General features: G+C 35.8%; 1 protein-coding gene across 1 annotated transcript in view; it reads left to right on the forward strand.

The window, feature by feature from the left end:
* The first annotated feature begins 1,071 nt into the window (after positions 1-1,071).
* The window catches only part of LOC110024862 (protein XRI1-like), a 23,086-nt gene continuing 6,552 nt past the window's right edge, over positions 1,072-17,605 (forward strand). The window contains exon 1 of the mRNA XM_020725040.1: positions 1,072-1,237. Within this exon, the coding sequence (XP_020580699.1) occupies positions 1,206-1,237 (32 nt within the window). The 5' untranslated portion in view covers positions 1,072-1,205. The remainder of the gene's footprint in view (positions 1,238-17,605) is intronic.

Here is a 17,605-nt window from a genome sequence, read left to right on the forward strand (position 1 = left end):
ATATATATAATTGTTTTTTTTATATATATATATATATATATATATATATATATATAAAATTCATAGGATTATTATTAAATACACAAATTTATAATTCATAGGATTATATATTAAATATATATAAAATTAACAAATAGCTCGATGGCCTGGTCGATGTTTAACATGACAAAATCATCTAAGATGATTCAAATATTTTCTGCAACTGAAACCATATCTTTCATGGATAGATTCATTCTACATTTTGTCTTTAAGTATTGGGCCACTCATCTAATTAAGCATTCTCATCTCAACAACACATGCTTCTATTTCAAAAACCAACATTCTGTGCCACAGATCATTGCATGCCTCACCACCATCTTATAAAATTTTAACTTAAGCATAAGCTATATTTTTCTATCACATAATAGACCTGATGCATTCCTCCACTTCATCCAACCAGCCTGAATTCTACTAATAAAATCTTCATCTATGTCACCATCACTTTGAACAGCAGACCCGAGATATCTAAAATATTCACATATTTTAATGATTTTATCACCTATAGTTACAGCTCTGCCATTGAACCACTACTACTAAAACTGTATTCTATGTATAAAATTTTAGATCTACTCAAACAAATGCCTTTAGACTCCACTGTAATACAAACTCTATGCTCATGTGTCAGAAAATAGATGCTGATTAAAACATTAAAATTTTTCTTTGCTACATAAAAAATAAAAACACATTCCTATGAGGAAAAAATAAAGAAAATTTTTAATTCATTAAATTTCTTCAAGAATAAAATTTGCCCATAAAAAGATGAATATTAAAATGATATATGATTATTTACATGCTGCTATTTAAATCCAAAATTATTTAAAAGTGCTAAACTATAAAATTTGAAATTGTTTTAAAAATATATAAAAAAATGTTTAAGAACCAATTTAATATTTTTAAAATTATTAGATTAAAATGCCCATCATATTTATGATTTCTTTTTAAATGATTTAGAAGTTAGAAATGTGGCAGTCAAAATTTAAGTTTTGTGGGCAGGATAAAGGTCTGATAGTAAAAATTGCTACTTTCCATTACTTCTCCATGCCTCTGTGGTCGCTGTCTAATAGAAATAAGAGAAAGCGGTCGACGGCGATGATGGAGAGAAGTTGAGCAGTCTCACACTACCTTCTCGTTCATCCTTTCTCTCGCTCGCTCTCGGTCCATATTCCATGGATTCCGATGGGAAAAGCATCTGTAACAAGTGAGTTTTCTGTGTTCTGGATTTATGGCTGATATCAGATGTTTGGATCGGTGCATTGGGGGTTTTGTGATTGGGATGAGTGGTTTGATTGTTTTCTGTTTAATGAAATTTGCAATGATGCTATATGCATGCTTTATCTGGTTCTTAATATGCAGTTGGAATGATGGAATCGATTGGGGTGCGTTGGTTTTCTTGTATTGTTGATTTTGTTCTTGTTTTTGTTTGAAAAGTATTTTAAAAGAGAATTATTTATTATAGTTTGGATTTCTTGCATCTTATGGCTAGAATGAGGACTGACATGTTGCCTTGTGTGCTAGAATGTGTGGCTCAATGGTTGGAAATAAAATGAAGAATCACAAGATACTGGATTCGGAGAGCTCATCCTGCCAGAAAATGCTGCCAGAAAATGAAAAAAAAAAAAGAAAAGAAATGTTGTCATGCGGTTAGAGAGGAATGGAAAATGATTATTTTTGTTGTTGATGTATTTCAAGCCAAATTTGATCGAAGAACTTGTTTATTGTGATATATATCTATATACATTTTACCTTTTATAGCTCAAAAACCAACCTCTTTGAATAATACACATCATGTGAATATAGCTTTTAAAAACCATTAAATTATCTGAGTTTAGTGCTATACAAAATCTTCAATTGCTGAAAGAAAATTAAATGGGTTTCAAGTTCATCTTGATACAATTTGTATTATGATATCACGACACAGTTGTTTTTTTTTTCAATCATTCAGGGCTATTAGTTATTTACTTCCACTTTCATGATCGTTGCTGAAAAAATGTCATTCTTGAATAAATGTGAATAATTGTTGAAACGTAGTTCCTACATTTGTAGTTGCTTTTTTCCTTATAAATTCTACAAGTCGAAGATCCATTTGCTTTGTTCACAAATTTGACTTGTAATTTTACATATATTACTCAAACTTGACTTGTAATTTTACATATATTACTCAAACTTGACTTGTAATTTTACCTACACATCGAACGTTGAAAACCTATTAAATAGGAGGTTAAAAGTTGAGCCTCACTCTTTCAATAATAATCAATCATATTTTGACAAATTTTGATTGATTTGGGTCACATTAATTTATTCTTTTTGATAGAGATCTTGTAAAATTCTAGAGCTTTTTATATTAGTTCTATCTTTCACTCTCTGTTAGACTTGTTTTGTGCAAGTTAGTAAAGTTTTGGTATAGCTCACAAACATATTTCGATCAATTTTTGGTATAGCTCACAAACATATTTGTGCAAGATACGGCGAGAGATCCATTAACTTCAGCGAAGGCTTACAGACATTGAGGATGAAATTCAATAGGAGGTTATCGTCAATCATGATCGAGAGAGTTGAAGGGGGGAACAAAATAATTTGAGGATAAGTGGGAGACACAGTACTAGTTTCTACTAGCTTACTACAGACTGAAACTTCACAAGGGTTAACCTTAGGTTCTTATAGCCAAAGTGCACTCAGAGGAACACCCAAGAATACCCCATCGGAGGACAAACTGATTTAGAGTAAAGAATAGGTGAGACCAGGTTGCATCCCTAAATCTTTCACAGCCAGAAATTGTTGTACGTGCCATGGATTTGGGCATGTGGAATCTGAATGCACCACCAATGGAGAGATCTGTTTTAATGAGTAGAGTGTTGTTGAAAAATTTAGCAATGACACAGTTGATACGGGAGAAGATGAAGACTTTCGGGAGGAGTCTCTACTTGAGCTAGCAAGAAAATGACACCACTAATTCCAGTGGACCCTGAGATCAAGACTTCAGTTGAGATTAATGCAAGGGTCAGGTTCAAGGGCAATACCGCAGGGCTTCTTTCTCTGGGGGAGGTGGGTGAGTTGGATGAAGATTATGAAGATCCAGTTGATGGAGTTGATGGTTCATCGTACACCTCAGAAAATTTATACGCTGAAAGAATGATTTTTAAGGCTTAAATGAACTCAATGGTCTCAGAAGCGTGGCCTCGGGTGATGTAATCAGATTTACACTTGGTCATAATTCAAGCGCAAGGAAAAGAGAGCACAATTACAAGCAACTTTCAAGCCAACTTAGCAAAGATTGGAATCATGGTTAGAGTTCTGACCACTCGATTGATAATGATTTAGTTTCTAATTTTGAAGACAGTGATAGAATCATTGGAAGAATTCAAGCAACCAAGTTAGCAGTTTCACAGCTAAAATATGAAGCAAATTCATTGCAAACCATGTCTGATGAATTATCTTCCGAAACACAATATTTTGCTCAACAACTTGCCATGAAGCTTTCTTCAGGAGAGAAACTGGCCAAAGAATTCAACACACTCAAATATGAGTATTGGAAATTCAACAATGTTCTTGATGAGCTAAAGGTATCAGAGAATACCCGTCTATCCATAGTTACTGTTCAAGTTGTGCCAAAGATAGATGATACCTATTCTAGCAGAATGTGTTGTGGAATGACAACGCCGACATGATCAACTTATCAAGGGACTTGACTTCGTGCCACGAGGAGTCAAAAGCTTCTACCGATGAATTCAAAACTCCCCCAAGCCCGGGAGATTAACACGGGTGCGAAGAACCCCTTGTGGATGGGGCAAGGGTGCGGGAAGGCTCCCGCTCGAACGAGAGCAATGGGCAGACCCTGACCGGCCCAAGGGGTTTCCAAGAAGAGCGGCTTGGCCGAGCTTCCTAACGAGGCAAACGACCTTTTGCGTCTCTGTCCGTCTTCCAGTTCCGCCTCTTTTTCGTATGGAAGTATTTTAATGGCTATTTTTTATTTTCTTAACTCCCCACCTCTTCTTTGTTGTGTAGGATGTTTCCTTCTTTAGTTTTTTCATTTCCTTAATCAATGGTAGTCTATATATTATTGTTTTTAGAGAGTTAGGGTAGGTATTCTTTCCGATTTTTTGTGTGGATTAATTCTCCCTTTCGTTCTAGGGTTGTATCCGAGGAGGTGATGATGCTCCGGCTGTATCCTACTCCATACTCCGAGGTGGTGATTGTATCTCCCTTTTTATATTCTCTACTCCGTCACCTCCTCTTCCCTTAGCCGCCGGCTATCCCCAATCGCTTCCCCCTGTGCTGCCGCCCCTTTTATGCTGCAATAACCTACTGTCCAGCTCTTTCCCCTCCACTTTTCCTAGCAGCCAGCCGTCCCAACTGCTGCCCCGCTGCTCCCAGCAGCTACCCCACCTTCCCACCAATCTCCACCGCCCTTGAGATATACTCTCGAGGTGTCCATTTGTGTCGTTTGTGTTTTGGTGATGTTTATTTCCAGTTTATGTCTGTTGCAAATCCTTTTTTCCTATAAATAATAGTTGATTCTTGTGGTTTGGTCTTTCACCTCTGGCATCATTGATCTGAGCATAACTCATCTTTTTTAGGAATGTGGATCTTGATATTGTTTTTGAACAACTATTTGCACTATAACTTGAAGTTATACTCAATCATAATTAATGCAAACTGCCAATCTGCCTTTACCATTATGATAGGAATTCAATCTAGCACAAGAGGATGTAGTTGAAGAGAAATTTGATTGTGAAATGGTAAAAGAAGATCTCAAGGGCTATTATAGCGAAGTCGTGGAAGTTGGAATGCTATAAGATCAAATTTAATGTTATCATCTATGCCAATCAAGATGTTAATCCATCTCATCAATATTTTTTAATTGATTGCACCGAGATTTGAAGTGGTGCGTTCTTGAGAAACTCAAATGGCTTTTCAAAAGTCAAGTCGCCATAATTCGTAACGGTCATTAGTCATTATATCAAATTAGTTTACATTAGAAACAAAAACGAAAAACTACTTGTTTCTAAGGAAATTTCTTTTCCTTTTTATGTGAAAAATATTTAAATGCAACTGGTTTGCAAAGAGACAACTCAAAAACATTGACCAATCCTTGACTTCGCATAAGAGACCAAATAGTTTTTTATAGTAATGCTTGCATAATGGGATCTAAAACATCATCTTTGGAGACAAATTCACAACGAATCCATGGATGAAGTAAGAGCTTGAGGCCCTAATGATTTGACTAATTTGAGGAGCACAACAGGCTTCTTCAATAGTATGACTTTATCCTTAATTCATTTAACTCTCATTTAGCATCCTTGGCGACTTCACTTGACGTATCGAGGCGACTAGATAAGGAAATAAGTTTCTTCTTCAAGTCACTCAGGTGTCGTAGCTGCTCCAAAAATTTGAAGCTTACCGACTTCTCGATAGTGTTAGTGTTTTCATGCTCACGGTTGGCTTGAAGGGCGAGTATCTTTGCCTTCATTGATTCAAAATCTCGGATTAAATTTTCAAACTGACTTGCCAAAAGTATACCAGTTTGTTTTGCACTCATGACTTTGGACTCTACAGTTCCGTGGTTTCCTTAATCTTTTAATTCTCATGATCAACTTCCTTGTCCTCTTTGTTTAAACTAATGGTCAAATTAGCATATTAGTTTCTTTCCATAACTGGAAACATCAAGGTGTTGGCTGGTTGCCCGCTCCCAGAAGTTGGCAAAATGCTTGGCATAGTTGCAGTATCATCAAAAAGCTTATTTTTTGTCTTCATTCATGATGCCCTATTGAGGATTTGCAACTAATATCTTCTTCTTTGATAGTCATTCTAAAGCGATTACCCATAATGCGTAACTTGGCATCTACATTTTTAACTTTATAATGTCAATCTCCTCAATTTATTTGCTATATTCTTTTAAGGTAATGTAAAAGGAGACACTTGTGGCTTTCCTCTTCTCTTCCTTGTTGTAACTCTCCAACAACTTTGCAACAACTTTTTAGCTACTGTTTTTCTTATGTTTCTTAAAAACCATATATATTTGTTAGACAATGATATAAGTACATAAAAGGGCATTTATATAGAAACCCTGTAACATTAAGATAAGAACACATGCACAAAAAGATATAAATTTTATTTTGGATTGTCTAGTTTGAAGCTTAATAAAAATAGGAGAGAGACGTAATTTTTTTTACTCATTTTTTCCCTTTTTGGTATAAAGAATATTACATTTTTATCAACTAAATAGTTGTTAGTTGGAAGGCTACAATGATAATTAAAGATATGGTGTGGCAAAAATTCATCATTCTATTTACCAAAGAAAAGAGGTTGGGTCGTTTCAAGAACTTACAAAGATTCGTGAGTGATAATTTTAGTATTAGATGATGTGATCAACGACAATGGTGTAATAACTGAAATAATAATAATAATAATAATTGAATGGGAAATAATGATAAACATTTCTTCAGTTTTACATAAAGTCATGTCCCATTTCGAACCTAGTGAGCCTGAACGTGAGAGGAAAGAGAGAGTGAGAAGGGAAAAGAAAGAAGAATCAGCGCCCTAATAGGAGAATAGGAAAGAAGAATAAGGAGAAAGGAGGAGATTTGAGTTCTGTGTCTTGCCTTAGTGTTGTCGTTGTGCATGAAGGAATTAGGGTGGTGTGCAATATGCTTATCTGCGCTTGTGGGAGGTCAGACCAAGCCGCTAGTTGAAGTCAGAGATTTGTGTGCAACGCCGCAGGCGAAGGAAGGAGAGAAGCTTGTTGGTCCTTGTGGGAGAAGAAGTCGAGCCTCACGTGCGAAAGACAAGTTTTATGTGGGAAGAGGGGGCGCGTGCGAGTCAAGGGAGAGCCGAGTCATGGATTAAGATCAGGTTTTGTTTTACTTATATAAGGAATTTTATTTATTTAATTAGATGTTATTAAAATTGATTTTTAAACATTATTAATGAATTTAAGTGATTAAATCAGGATTAACAATCGAATCAAAGGAAATAGAGTAGCGTGATTGCTTTCAGGCCTAGCATACACACTAAAGTAAATAGGGTTAAGGTTTACTTTAATTACTTATTTAAGAAAATGCTTCAATTTTAAGATAAATTTTTTTCTTAAAATGTTAATAAGAAATTATAAGCAGAAGGATAGAGACTGAATCGAGTCGAATTGTAAAGGGGAATTCACGGGAAAGAGAAAGACATATAGGCTTCAATTGAGTAATTACTTTCTTATTAATAGTAAATTAATGATTTATTTAAAAGTTGTATTTTAAGGATAAAGGATTATAATAACATTGATAAAATTAATTTCTAATATCGTTAAAAGCAGATATTTCATTTATGATTTATAATTTGAATGTTTGAAAGATATCTCACAAATAATATGAAAATAATTAAAATATGAAAGTGCATTTAATTGATTTTAAATTGATATCAAATGATAAGTAAATACTTAAGGCAATCAGGATTTACCTCTTATGGTATTAGTTAGGGGTTCTATTTTATTTGTGCATAAAAAAAAAATGAAAATTAGAAAGGTGTATCTTCAAGTGCAAAATTTTTTAGAGTACACACGAGTACAAATTTTTTATGGTACCTATGAGTACAATTTTTTTTATGATACATTCCGGTATGACGGTGATCCTGATATAAATTCGTAAAAGAAAGATGAATTAAACAATAAATGACTTAAACAAGCATGAAGGGCTATTTTAAAATGAAAGTTTACAACTTGATTAATTAATGAATCATATATTTTTAGACATCAATGCATAACATTCGTATGCTAATTTATTACATATAAGATTGTGATTGTTTACTAGATTGTGGTAAACTTACTGTTTAAATTGATTATTTTGGGTAAAACTTTAGGTTGATATGACTGATAAGAAAGATTTGATTTACCAGAGGACATTTAATATTAGGTAGTATGTGATTTGATATGGACTCATTTTTTTTTAATTTTTATTTCAAATTAATGTTTTATTATTGTTGGTTGGATTTCAATAATATTTTACTTTCATACTATTTTGTTATTTTAGTTAGATTTGATTTTTTTAGTGTATTTTGTGATTTTTAGTGAATCTTTTTATTACTAGAAGCATGATAGTTTATTGTATAATTTAAAAGAAAGATTAATACCGTCCGACCGTAATTTTTGATTTAGTTAATTCTAAGCTATTAGGCCGGGTCTTACCAGTGATATCAGAGAATTTATGTTCAAATACCCTTACGAAAGTTATTAGGTTGATTGATTTAGTTGATAGACAATATAAATGAAGAGTTTACTTGTGTCTATTTTTTTTTTAATATGTTATTTCAAAAATATGGATAATCTCAAGGAATAAGTTAGAGTACCACTGGGACTGATGCACCTGAATATCTCAGTAAACTCAGATGTTTTTGTTGAGATGATAACTGCAGTGACTCAGATGATCATGAACTCTAAGAATCAGGTCAGTTTTAGTGGGGGAGGCCAAATGGACAAATATTTGAAGCTGTTTGAGGGTATGAGACTTCTCTTTTCTGGACAAGCAGTGGATGATGAGAATTGTTTGATGATAGTGGAGAAGATTGTAGATGAGTTGTCTTATCCATAAGAGAGGAGGGTTGCACTTGCTACTTTTATCTAAGGAAAAGCTGAGAGATGGTGACATGAGCTGTTGTAGGAGAAGTTTGTAGGTAGAGCCATCCACAGTGTAGAGGAGTTTGTGGCAACGATTAGAGACTGATTCATATCACTGTCAGCGAGGAGACGAATGCATGACAAGTTTATCAGGCTGGTGCAAGGTGATCATTCAATCATTTTGAGTTACTATGCTGTCAAGGTACGCATCCCAATTAGTTTCAAATATTGAGAAATTTTAGGTTTTTTGTATGGGCTAATGGATATAATTAGGCAGCCACTGATTCCTCTTGGGATCAAAGATTACTGAGATTCTCCTTTTAGTTGAGTGAGAGTGTTATTTTCAGTAAACTATATAGTGCGATATCTATAATCATGTAAAATTGGTCCTAATGATTGTAACTGCTGTGTTCCCAACACTAAATCAACAACTTGAATTGCTAAAACAAATAAGTTTAAATTGATTTGATGACCTTGTAGACTAAATCAACACCTTGAATTGGTAAAACAAATAATTCCAAAATGATTTGATGACCTTGTAGAGATGTATATTAGAGCATTTATTGTAACTAGATAATCAATCACCATTGCTAATGAATAATTGAAACTTCTTCATGAGATAATAAGCAGGTCCCAATCATTGCACCACACTTTTTGGAATGAAGTTATGAGTGCTACTACTATCAATTAAGACAACTGCCCCTTGTTTATTAGTGAAACCAATTAATCGTAGTAATCTTGGATTTAATAACCCATCTAAGGCACTGAGGTTAATTTCTGAAATCATTCTTCACAGATGAATGCTTTTCTTTTTCACCCTCAATATTATCTGCATCTAATAACAGATAGAATTTGCTACGACATCGATATTGTTTATTGAATTTCCCATCATTATTGAAATATAAGCATTTTTTTTCTGTAATTTTGCTAATGATAATTTCCGTATTGGTAAGTTTGGATGTTTTTTGTCGGAGATGAAAAATAAAGTTATTGTAGGTTTAGTAGAATTATTCTGAAAAGTTGTTTGTATATTTATGGAGAATGTTTTCGTTAGGCAATCCTCATGAAAAAGAGGTTTGGTGGTGCCATGAACTTGAATGACTACCCCTCCGTTGTTGAAATCTTGGTTAATACATCTGGACCATCTCCATAGCGTCTAGAAAGGTGGTTGGTTTGGCCAAGAGTAATTATCGACCCAATAAGACCAGGCTCAAAGAGGCTCAACAGGGAAGCTTTAGATAAATCCGGAACTTTGAAAGCTAATTCATCAAATTCATTCTGATATTCTAATATTGATTCTCTCTGAAGTAACTTTGATAGATTTTCATGAGGATCTTCATATTGTGAATTGCAAAAATGATGTTGTAAACAATTCAGAAGGCTTTCTAAGACGTCATTTGACTTGTTGAACGCAATCAATGATACCATGTTGCTGCCAGCCTATCCAGATGGAGGGAGACGATCCGAGTATGATGACATTTAAGAGTGTTGTGGAATTGTAAATAGTTCTTAGCTTTAAATACCTAGGTATTAACATTACTCTCATCGAATCTTGGTTGCTCAATTTTCATTGTTATAATAACTAACATGATGTATGTTGTTGAAGCGCTGTGTAGTCTATTGAGAAAAGTTTGCGCTCATTTTGCCTTTGTCTCTCGCATTTTCTTGATGTGCAACAGATGGAATCTTATAATATGATAGATCCTTCAATCGCTTATCCAAACTCATTATGTAGAGTTGGAATTGTTATAAAGTCTAATTGATTGTCATAAATTGAGTATCTAAATTGTTAATAGATTCTTGTAGTGTTGCAAATTGCATCTCATTTTGCAATTGAAAGGATTTCTACACCTCAGCTAGATTCAATTTCTTCATGATTGTATGAAGAATGGCAAAGAAAGCACCTGTTGTTACCCTCTTGTTAGCACGATTCGAGTGCGAACAAGGTAGATATCTTTACATTAGATACAAATTCCCACAAAGAAGAGAAGGTGAAATTGAAGGAATTTCATGTCATTTCCTCAAGAATGATGTTGCAATGGTTTTATAGATTTCTTTGACGAGTACGCTAGTGCAGCACCCGATTGTGAATGCTTTGTTTTTGCGAGATGGGGGCCCGCGAACACAAAAAGTTTGGCAAAACAGCGGTATCACGATCTCACGTGAAGAAGGAGGGATCGTGAACTCACTCGATCCAGTGGAGCTATTTCGCGTTTCCGACACACAGGGCCTTGTCGTGGAAGAGTTTCTGGATTCTTCTTATCTTTTCCACCTCTTTTCTTTTGTGTAGAATCAAGAGGCTATAAATAGTTGTCCCTATGTGTAGGAGGCAGTGCTAGTAGAGTTGTCTTTTAATCTTCTGTGTGGAGTTTCTTTCCCTTTGTGGGCTGTATACGAGGTGGTGGTGGTGCTCTGGTTGTATCCTATCCGAGGTGGTGATCGTATCCTCCCTTCTTACCTTCCCCAAACCTTCTTCTCCCCACTCCTCAGCCGTCGAACTCTCCCTCCGTCACCTGACACCAAGCCATTTTCCGTTCCTGCAGGTTGTTACTATTGTCCAGTCTGCCTAACTCCTTTCAAGCTCCTTCCACCAACCCACTACCACTGCCAACCATCTACTACCTTTTTCTACTTGTTGTCCTTGCAGTTTCATACCTTCACCACCACCCGCATCCCGTGTCTGTCGTCATCCCTCCAAATTATCCCATTCCTCTAGTCAACCTCCACCACCCATTGGGATACATTTAGGAGTGTTTGTTGGTGTTGTTTTTATGTTTTGTGTTATTTTCGTTCGAGTCATGTTGTAACCCTAGTTTAATATTAATGAAAGTTCTTGTATCATTCCACTCTTTTCCCTACTAGCCACAGTATCAGTCTCTCTACTCAACTAATCACTCAAAATAGTGATTCTATTATTCAGTTGGCAACTAAATACAGGATGGCTAATAATATTCTCGAATACTATCATTCTTACAGTTTTGCTTACAAAGGTTCTATTGTAAATAATTCTTTAGTCGCGCTGGTATGCACTATTTTATTGTTGTTTTGCGCTTCCCGAACACTTCTTCTATTTTCTTACTAGTTAATGTGCAATATTTGCTTTCTTCTCTTTCTTATCTAGCCATATCTTATTATTTAGCTTTTACTATTAGATCGTGGATTGTGAGTGATTTGTAACATTGGCTTGTTCTTATTAACCATTGAATTGACATTCCATGGCAAAATTTCCTTAGCGAGAGAATCTTTCTTTTTTTCATGCTTGATAAGCGTTGAGATTATTACTCTCACCTGGGTCTTCCATAGCATGATTCATAATATCTAGTGCTTCCTGCTTCGTTAAGTACAGCTTGTATCATAAGCTGCCAAATTTGATTATTTATCACCATTCTATTTATTATTTTTATTCAGGTTAACAAATAGCTTTGAAGCAAATGTCATCAAATCATTATAGACATCCACACAGATTTATCATCATATAAGCATGTATTGAAAATCATTTTGATTAATGGATAATTCAACATAAGATTTAAAGTTCAAAGGTTTCTATGCTTCTAATAATCATTTAAAGCACAAATGTTTAATCATCATCAAGTAATTCAAGGAAAATATCAAAATGCTTATAGACTATTTGTATTGGCCCATTTTTTTTTCAGTTATTTAATGTGTTCAATGTAGTTTTCCGTTTCTTCAGACATGATTCAAAATAGTCCTTTATTTGGATTTTTTTGTATCAGATTTAAGGAGTTGGGTTTTTTTGGATTAGATTTAAGGAGTCAAGGGACTTTGTTAGACCAACTTTGAGGAGTTAAGATACTAGATTGTACACATCAGATAATCTCAGACTAAAATGCAACCATTCTTCTATTTTTGTTCGGGAATTATTTTAACTTTTTTCTCAAGTAATTTATTTTAAGACAACATGTATGCTCTTAAATTGAACTTATTTTCATCATTTAAGAATTCACTCTATCAGAAGTAAATATTGCCAAAGTGCATGTAACATATACATTGAAATATTAATTAAACATACTATGAAATCATTGGATGTGTCCATTAGAAGCATAATTGCTAAAACAGTTTGCCATAAGAATAGAAATTCTGGCTATAATTGCGTTATAATTTCAATTTGGTTTCATATCGCATCAGTAATCCTCTCTATCATACTGCTTGTGTCACTTCACGTACTTATTGATTGATTATTCAGCTTTTATCCAACATTCTTAAATTCTTTCACATAGAAACGTAAAAGTGACATTGATAACACAGGCTAAATAAAAGTCTTTATTTCCTGACGTAGATTCTGTTAATTTCAATCTTATTTTTAAAATTGTCTAACAATACTCTTTAAAGATAGATTTCTTTCAAAATTTTTATTTTCACTCTATAAATAACATTAAAAGATTTTGTAATTCATTTGGGCAATGTTCATTGTTATATTGTTGAATGATATCTTCTCTTTTTGTTTGTACTTCAGAATCATCTTGATTTAGGAAGTTTAATCATATTTTGTTTTTAAATTTTCTTTTATTTTTAATTTGTGCAAGCTACCTATTAACAAACAGTTTTTCAGAAAACAATGAGACTATTGCAAGAGTCTAGGTGAAGGTTTTTTTATCCGCGGTATTTATGTTTGGCCTCGTTAATATAATGGGTCCAGTAAATAGCTGGTTCACAGTCAAAGTTTGAGCGGCTGAATTTATTAAGTGAAATTGACTGAATCATAACTACGTTGAATGGCTCAAGCACCTAAGAATTAATATTACACTAAGGGACTTTAAATTTTAGGATTTTTTCTTTTCTTTTTTTTCTTAAGTTACTTTTCCAACCACAATTTCAATTATGCTTTCCTAAAGGCGGCTATTTTAAGGCAAAATTTTGGAAAAGTTGTTATTGAAATGGACCGACTTTTGATGGCTATTTTTCTTGCTATGAAACTAGTTAAAAAATTATCTCACATAAAGCCCATGTCTCTCAAACGACCGAGCCACTTAAGGCTCATACTACATTACTAGAAAGATAATTTAGAAAGCTTTCTTACCACATTTTATAGCCCAAAAATGATGCAATCTATAAGAAGTTACGGCCTTCAAAAGGTATGCAAAAAGCTCATTTGTAAAACGCCATGAAGGCCTTTTGGTACTAAAGTTAACCCAAATCACATTAGAAATAGAAATATTATTGTTGAATTCAATAGGGTTATAAGTATTCTTCAAACTGGACATAAGTGATAACAAACATAAAACGACACAAGCAAACACTTATAAAGTGTATCCCAAGGTGGTGAAGGTCGGCTCGGTGGATTAGGATGGTTGGCAGGGCGACAGTAAAGGAATGTTGGGGGCAACAAGGGGCAAGTGCAGAAATGCAAGGACAACAAGTATGGAGGTTGTCTTGGGTGATGACAATGAGCAGTGGGGTGGATAGCGATGGGACAACAGGAGAGAGGTGTTCCGTGGTTATCCTGGGCGGCATCGGCGCAATGGGAAGGCTGGGACAATAGGAAGGAGGTGCGGTTTAGGCGGCTGCAATGCTGGAAGGAAGTGGGAGGTTGACTGGGTAGCTAGGACGTCATAGAATAACAAAAGGAAGGTTGTTGTGACAAGCTGCAACTATATACATCGACTTGGAGCAGCTGGGGAGCATGTGAAAGGAGATAGGAGGAAGATAATCACCACCTCAGAGAGAGATACAGCTGGAGCACCACCCAATCACTCGGATACAATCCTTGAAGGTGAAAACGAATGTCGATCTGATGTCGATGTCTCTTTTGATAAAAATCTGAAATGAAATTTACCAAAAACTACTAATTCAAACTAATACACACATATATTGGGAAGAACTAAAAAGAAACGAAGGATAATATGAAAGAATGAATTAGAAAGGAAAATGCGACTATTTCGCCTGACCAATGCTTGTCTCTTTCTATATGTTTTCCCGCGGTACTGTAGTAGTTACAATATAGCGAGAAAACTGTGCTGGAAAATACTCCCGCGTCAATCTTCTAGGGTTGGGGGAGCTTTGAATTCATTCATAGAAGTTTGTGGTTCCTCATAGCACGCAGTCAAGTTTATCAAGTTGAAGGTAGCAGAGATATTGTAGTCCTCTGATAGGTCAATCAAGTTGGCATTATTGTTTGAAGGCACATTCTGATAGAATATGTATCCATCTTCTTTTGGCATAACCCGAGCTGACACTGTAGATAGACGAGTATTCTGCCTATAAGATGGAGTGATTGCTTGGTGATGTGGTCTATCCCTTTCTGAAGCTAGAGTCTGAAGTTTCTTTTTGTAGTAAGCTGGTAGAAACTGACGCTATATCTTCTGCTCCATCTTCAGATTCTCCTGTCCTCCATATCTGACCTTCTCTGATGCCGAATTCCCAAGTGTCGTGACCTTTATTTTCATTACTGAAATCTTCCCTATGGGAGGGGTTGAAATTCTTGTCATTTTCTCATCTTTGGCTTTCTTTATCACCATGGAGAGTAAGTCCCTCCTAAGTGACATCCTCAAATTCCGCCAATCTCCTGCTGCGGCGAATCTCTCGTTGTATCTTTTCTCTGGTAGGCTCGGGTTTGTATCTCCTTGGTGGCATGAATAGATTTTAGAAGATGAAAGAGGGAACTTGAAACTAATTGAAAGTGTAAAAAAAATTTATTTGGGGTTGCTAATTTTGGAAGCCATCAAAGAAAAATTAGGAGGTCAAAATTTGGCTATGATTTGATAGTTGGTAGGAAAGAAATTTTTTTTGTGGTTTATGGCGGATGCTAGGAAACTTAGGATAGGATCAGAGTTAGACTAGCTTTGATACGAAATGATAATGGAGTTAACCTAAAACCCAATTGAAATAGAAATATTATTGTTGAATTCAAATGGGGTTACAACGATGACTCTTCAAATAGGAAATAAGTGATAACAATCATAAAACGACACAAGGAAACAACCCTAAAGCATTTCCTAGGGTGGTGGAGGTCGGTTAGGTGGATGAATATGGTTGGCAAGGGTAGCGACAGTAAATGAATGTTGGTGGCAGCAAAGGGGAAGTGCAGAAATGGAGGGACAACAAGTATGAAGCCTGTCCTGAATGATGGCAGTGAGGAGTGGGGGTGGATTGTGATGGGACAACAGGAGGGAGGTGTTCCCTAGTTGTCCTGGTTGGCAGTGGTGTGGTGGGAAGGCTGAGACATCAAGAAGGAGGTGCGGTTTGGGCGGCTGCAATGCTGGAAGGAAGTGGGAGCGGTTGGGAAGTTGAGGTGGCCAAAAACAACAAAAGAAATGCCGTTATGGCCAGCTGCAACAAGTTATAGCGACCGGGAGCGGCGGAGGAGGATGTGGAAGGAGATATGAGGAAGATAATCATCACCTCGGGAGAAAGATACAACCAGAGCAACATTGAATCCCTTGGATATAGCTTTCGAAAAGGAAAACGAACGTCTCGGCGGATATCCTAACAGAAATCTTAAATAGAACTTACCAAAAACTACCAATTCGAATCCTAATACATATATATAGGGAAGAGCTAAAATGGAACGAAGGATAATAAGAAAGAAGAATAAAAAAGAAAAACGGGACTGTTTCGGCTGCCCGATTCTTGTCTTCTGTCTCTCGTGTCTCGCTATATGTTTTCCCGCGATATTGTAACAACTGCAGTACCGTGAAAAAATTATGTGGGAAAAAACTTCCGGTTCACCTTTAATAGCTTTTAACTCTCAAACAATATAATCTAAATTTAATAAATTGCATTTGGAACATCCATGCACCAAAATTTATGGCATATTTTATAGTATTTAGTGAGATTCCATCAGAGGTCACTTAAGGTCATATACTCTTACTAAGGTTTATAAGTTCAGTGAAATTTGCATGCTTAGTTTGACTAAGCAAATGTAGAGAATGAAAATTACGTGGTTTGATATTAATGAAAACAAAACATTCCTGAATTAATGGGGATATGGGATATGGTTATGGGGAACTTTGTAGTTGATTTCCTCTTTAATAAATGCCACTAAATATTGTTCCAATTTCCATGATTGTGAGAATTGAATTAACGGGGGATATGGGATATGGTTATGGGAAACTTTGTAATTGATTTCTCTCCTTAATAAATGCCACTAAATATTTTTCCAATTGCCTTGATTATGAGAATTCAACCGAGTCAATTTTTTACAACCTTGATCTATTTAGAAAATCATTCGGAAGATACTTGAGGTGTTTTTGCTTGAGAGAGTAGAGAGAGAGCAGAGTGAGAGTAAGGGGACTGTTTATTATTTTCTTGGGAGTTTCGGGAGACATGCTTTTTTGTTGAAGAGTTCAACGCGGGAGCTACACTATACCTGCTACAGTGCCGCAGAATAGTTATCATGGGAGACTAGCCGAAATAATCCCATTTTCCTTTCTTATGTTTTTTTTTTCTCTATTATCCTTAATTTTTTTTAGTCATTTTCTATTTATGTGTTGTGTTAGGGTTTGGAAGTCAGTTTCTTTTATGTTTTGTTCAGGACAACCGTTGGCGTCCTTTTTCTTCTTTCGAGGGTTGTTTCTGAGGGCTTGGGTGGTGCTCCAGCTGTATCCCTCTCTCGAGGTGGTGTTCATCTTCTTTATTCCCCATCTGCATCCTCCACACACCGCTCCCCGCCGCTGTTTCCTGCTGTAGTTGCCTAGAACACTTGTCGACCCACAACCCTGGCATTGTTGTTCCAACCACCAATAAATCTTCTCCCCTTCCTACCAGTTGCTGTCCCCGTCATCACGGGTCATGTCCTTGTCACCTTGTCACTGTCCCAACCCTCCCGCACCGCCTCTTTGCCACATCCGCTGTTCCCGCCCCTGGGAACCCAAATTCCACCTTGCTGCTACCCAGGACAGCAAGGACCTCTTGTTCTGTTGTCATCTCTGCCCACTTGCTCCACACTCCCACCTTACCATCACCACCTAAACTCCCGCCGATCCCCACCCCGCGATCCCATCATAGTTTTTT

The sequence above is a fragment of the Phalaenopsis equestris genome, unplaced genomic scaffold (assembly GCF_001263595.1).
Source record: "Phalaenopsis equestris unplaced genomic scaffold, ASM126359v1 Scaffold000276, whole genome shotgun sequence".
In the NCBI taxonomy this organism is placed as follows: domain Eukaryota; kingdom Viridiplantae; phylum Streptophyta; class Magnoliopsida; order Asparagales; family Orchidaceae; genus Phalaenopsis; species Phalaenopsis equestris.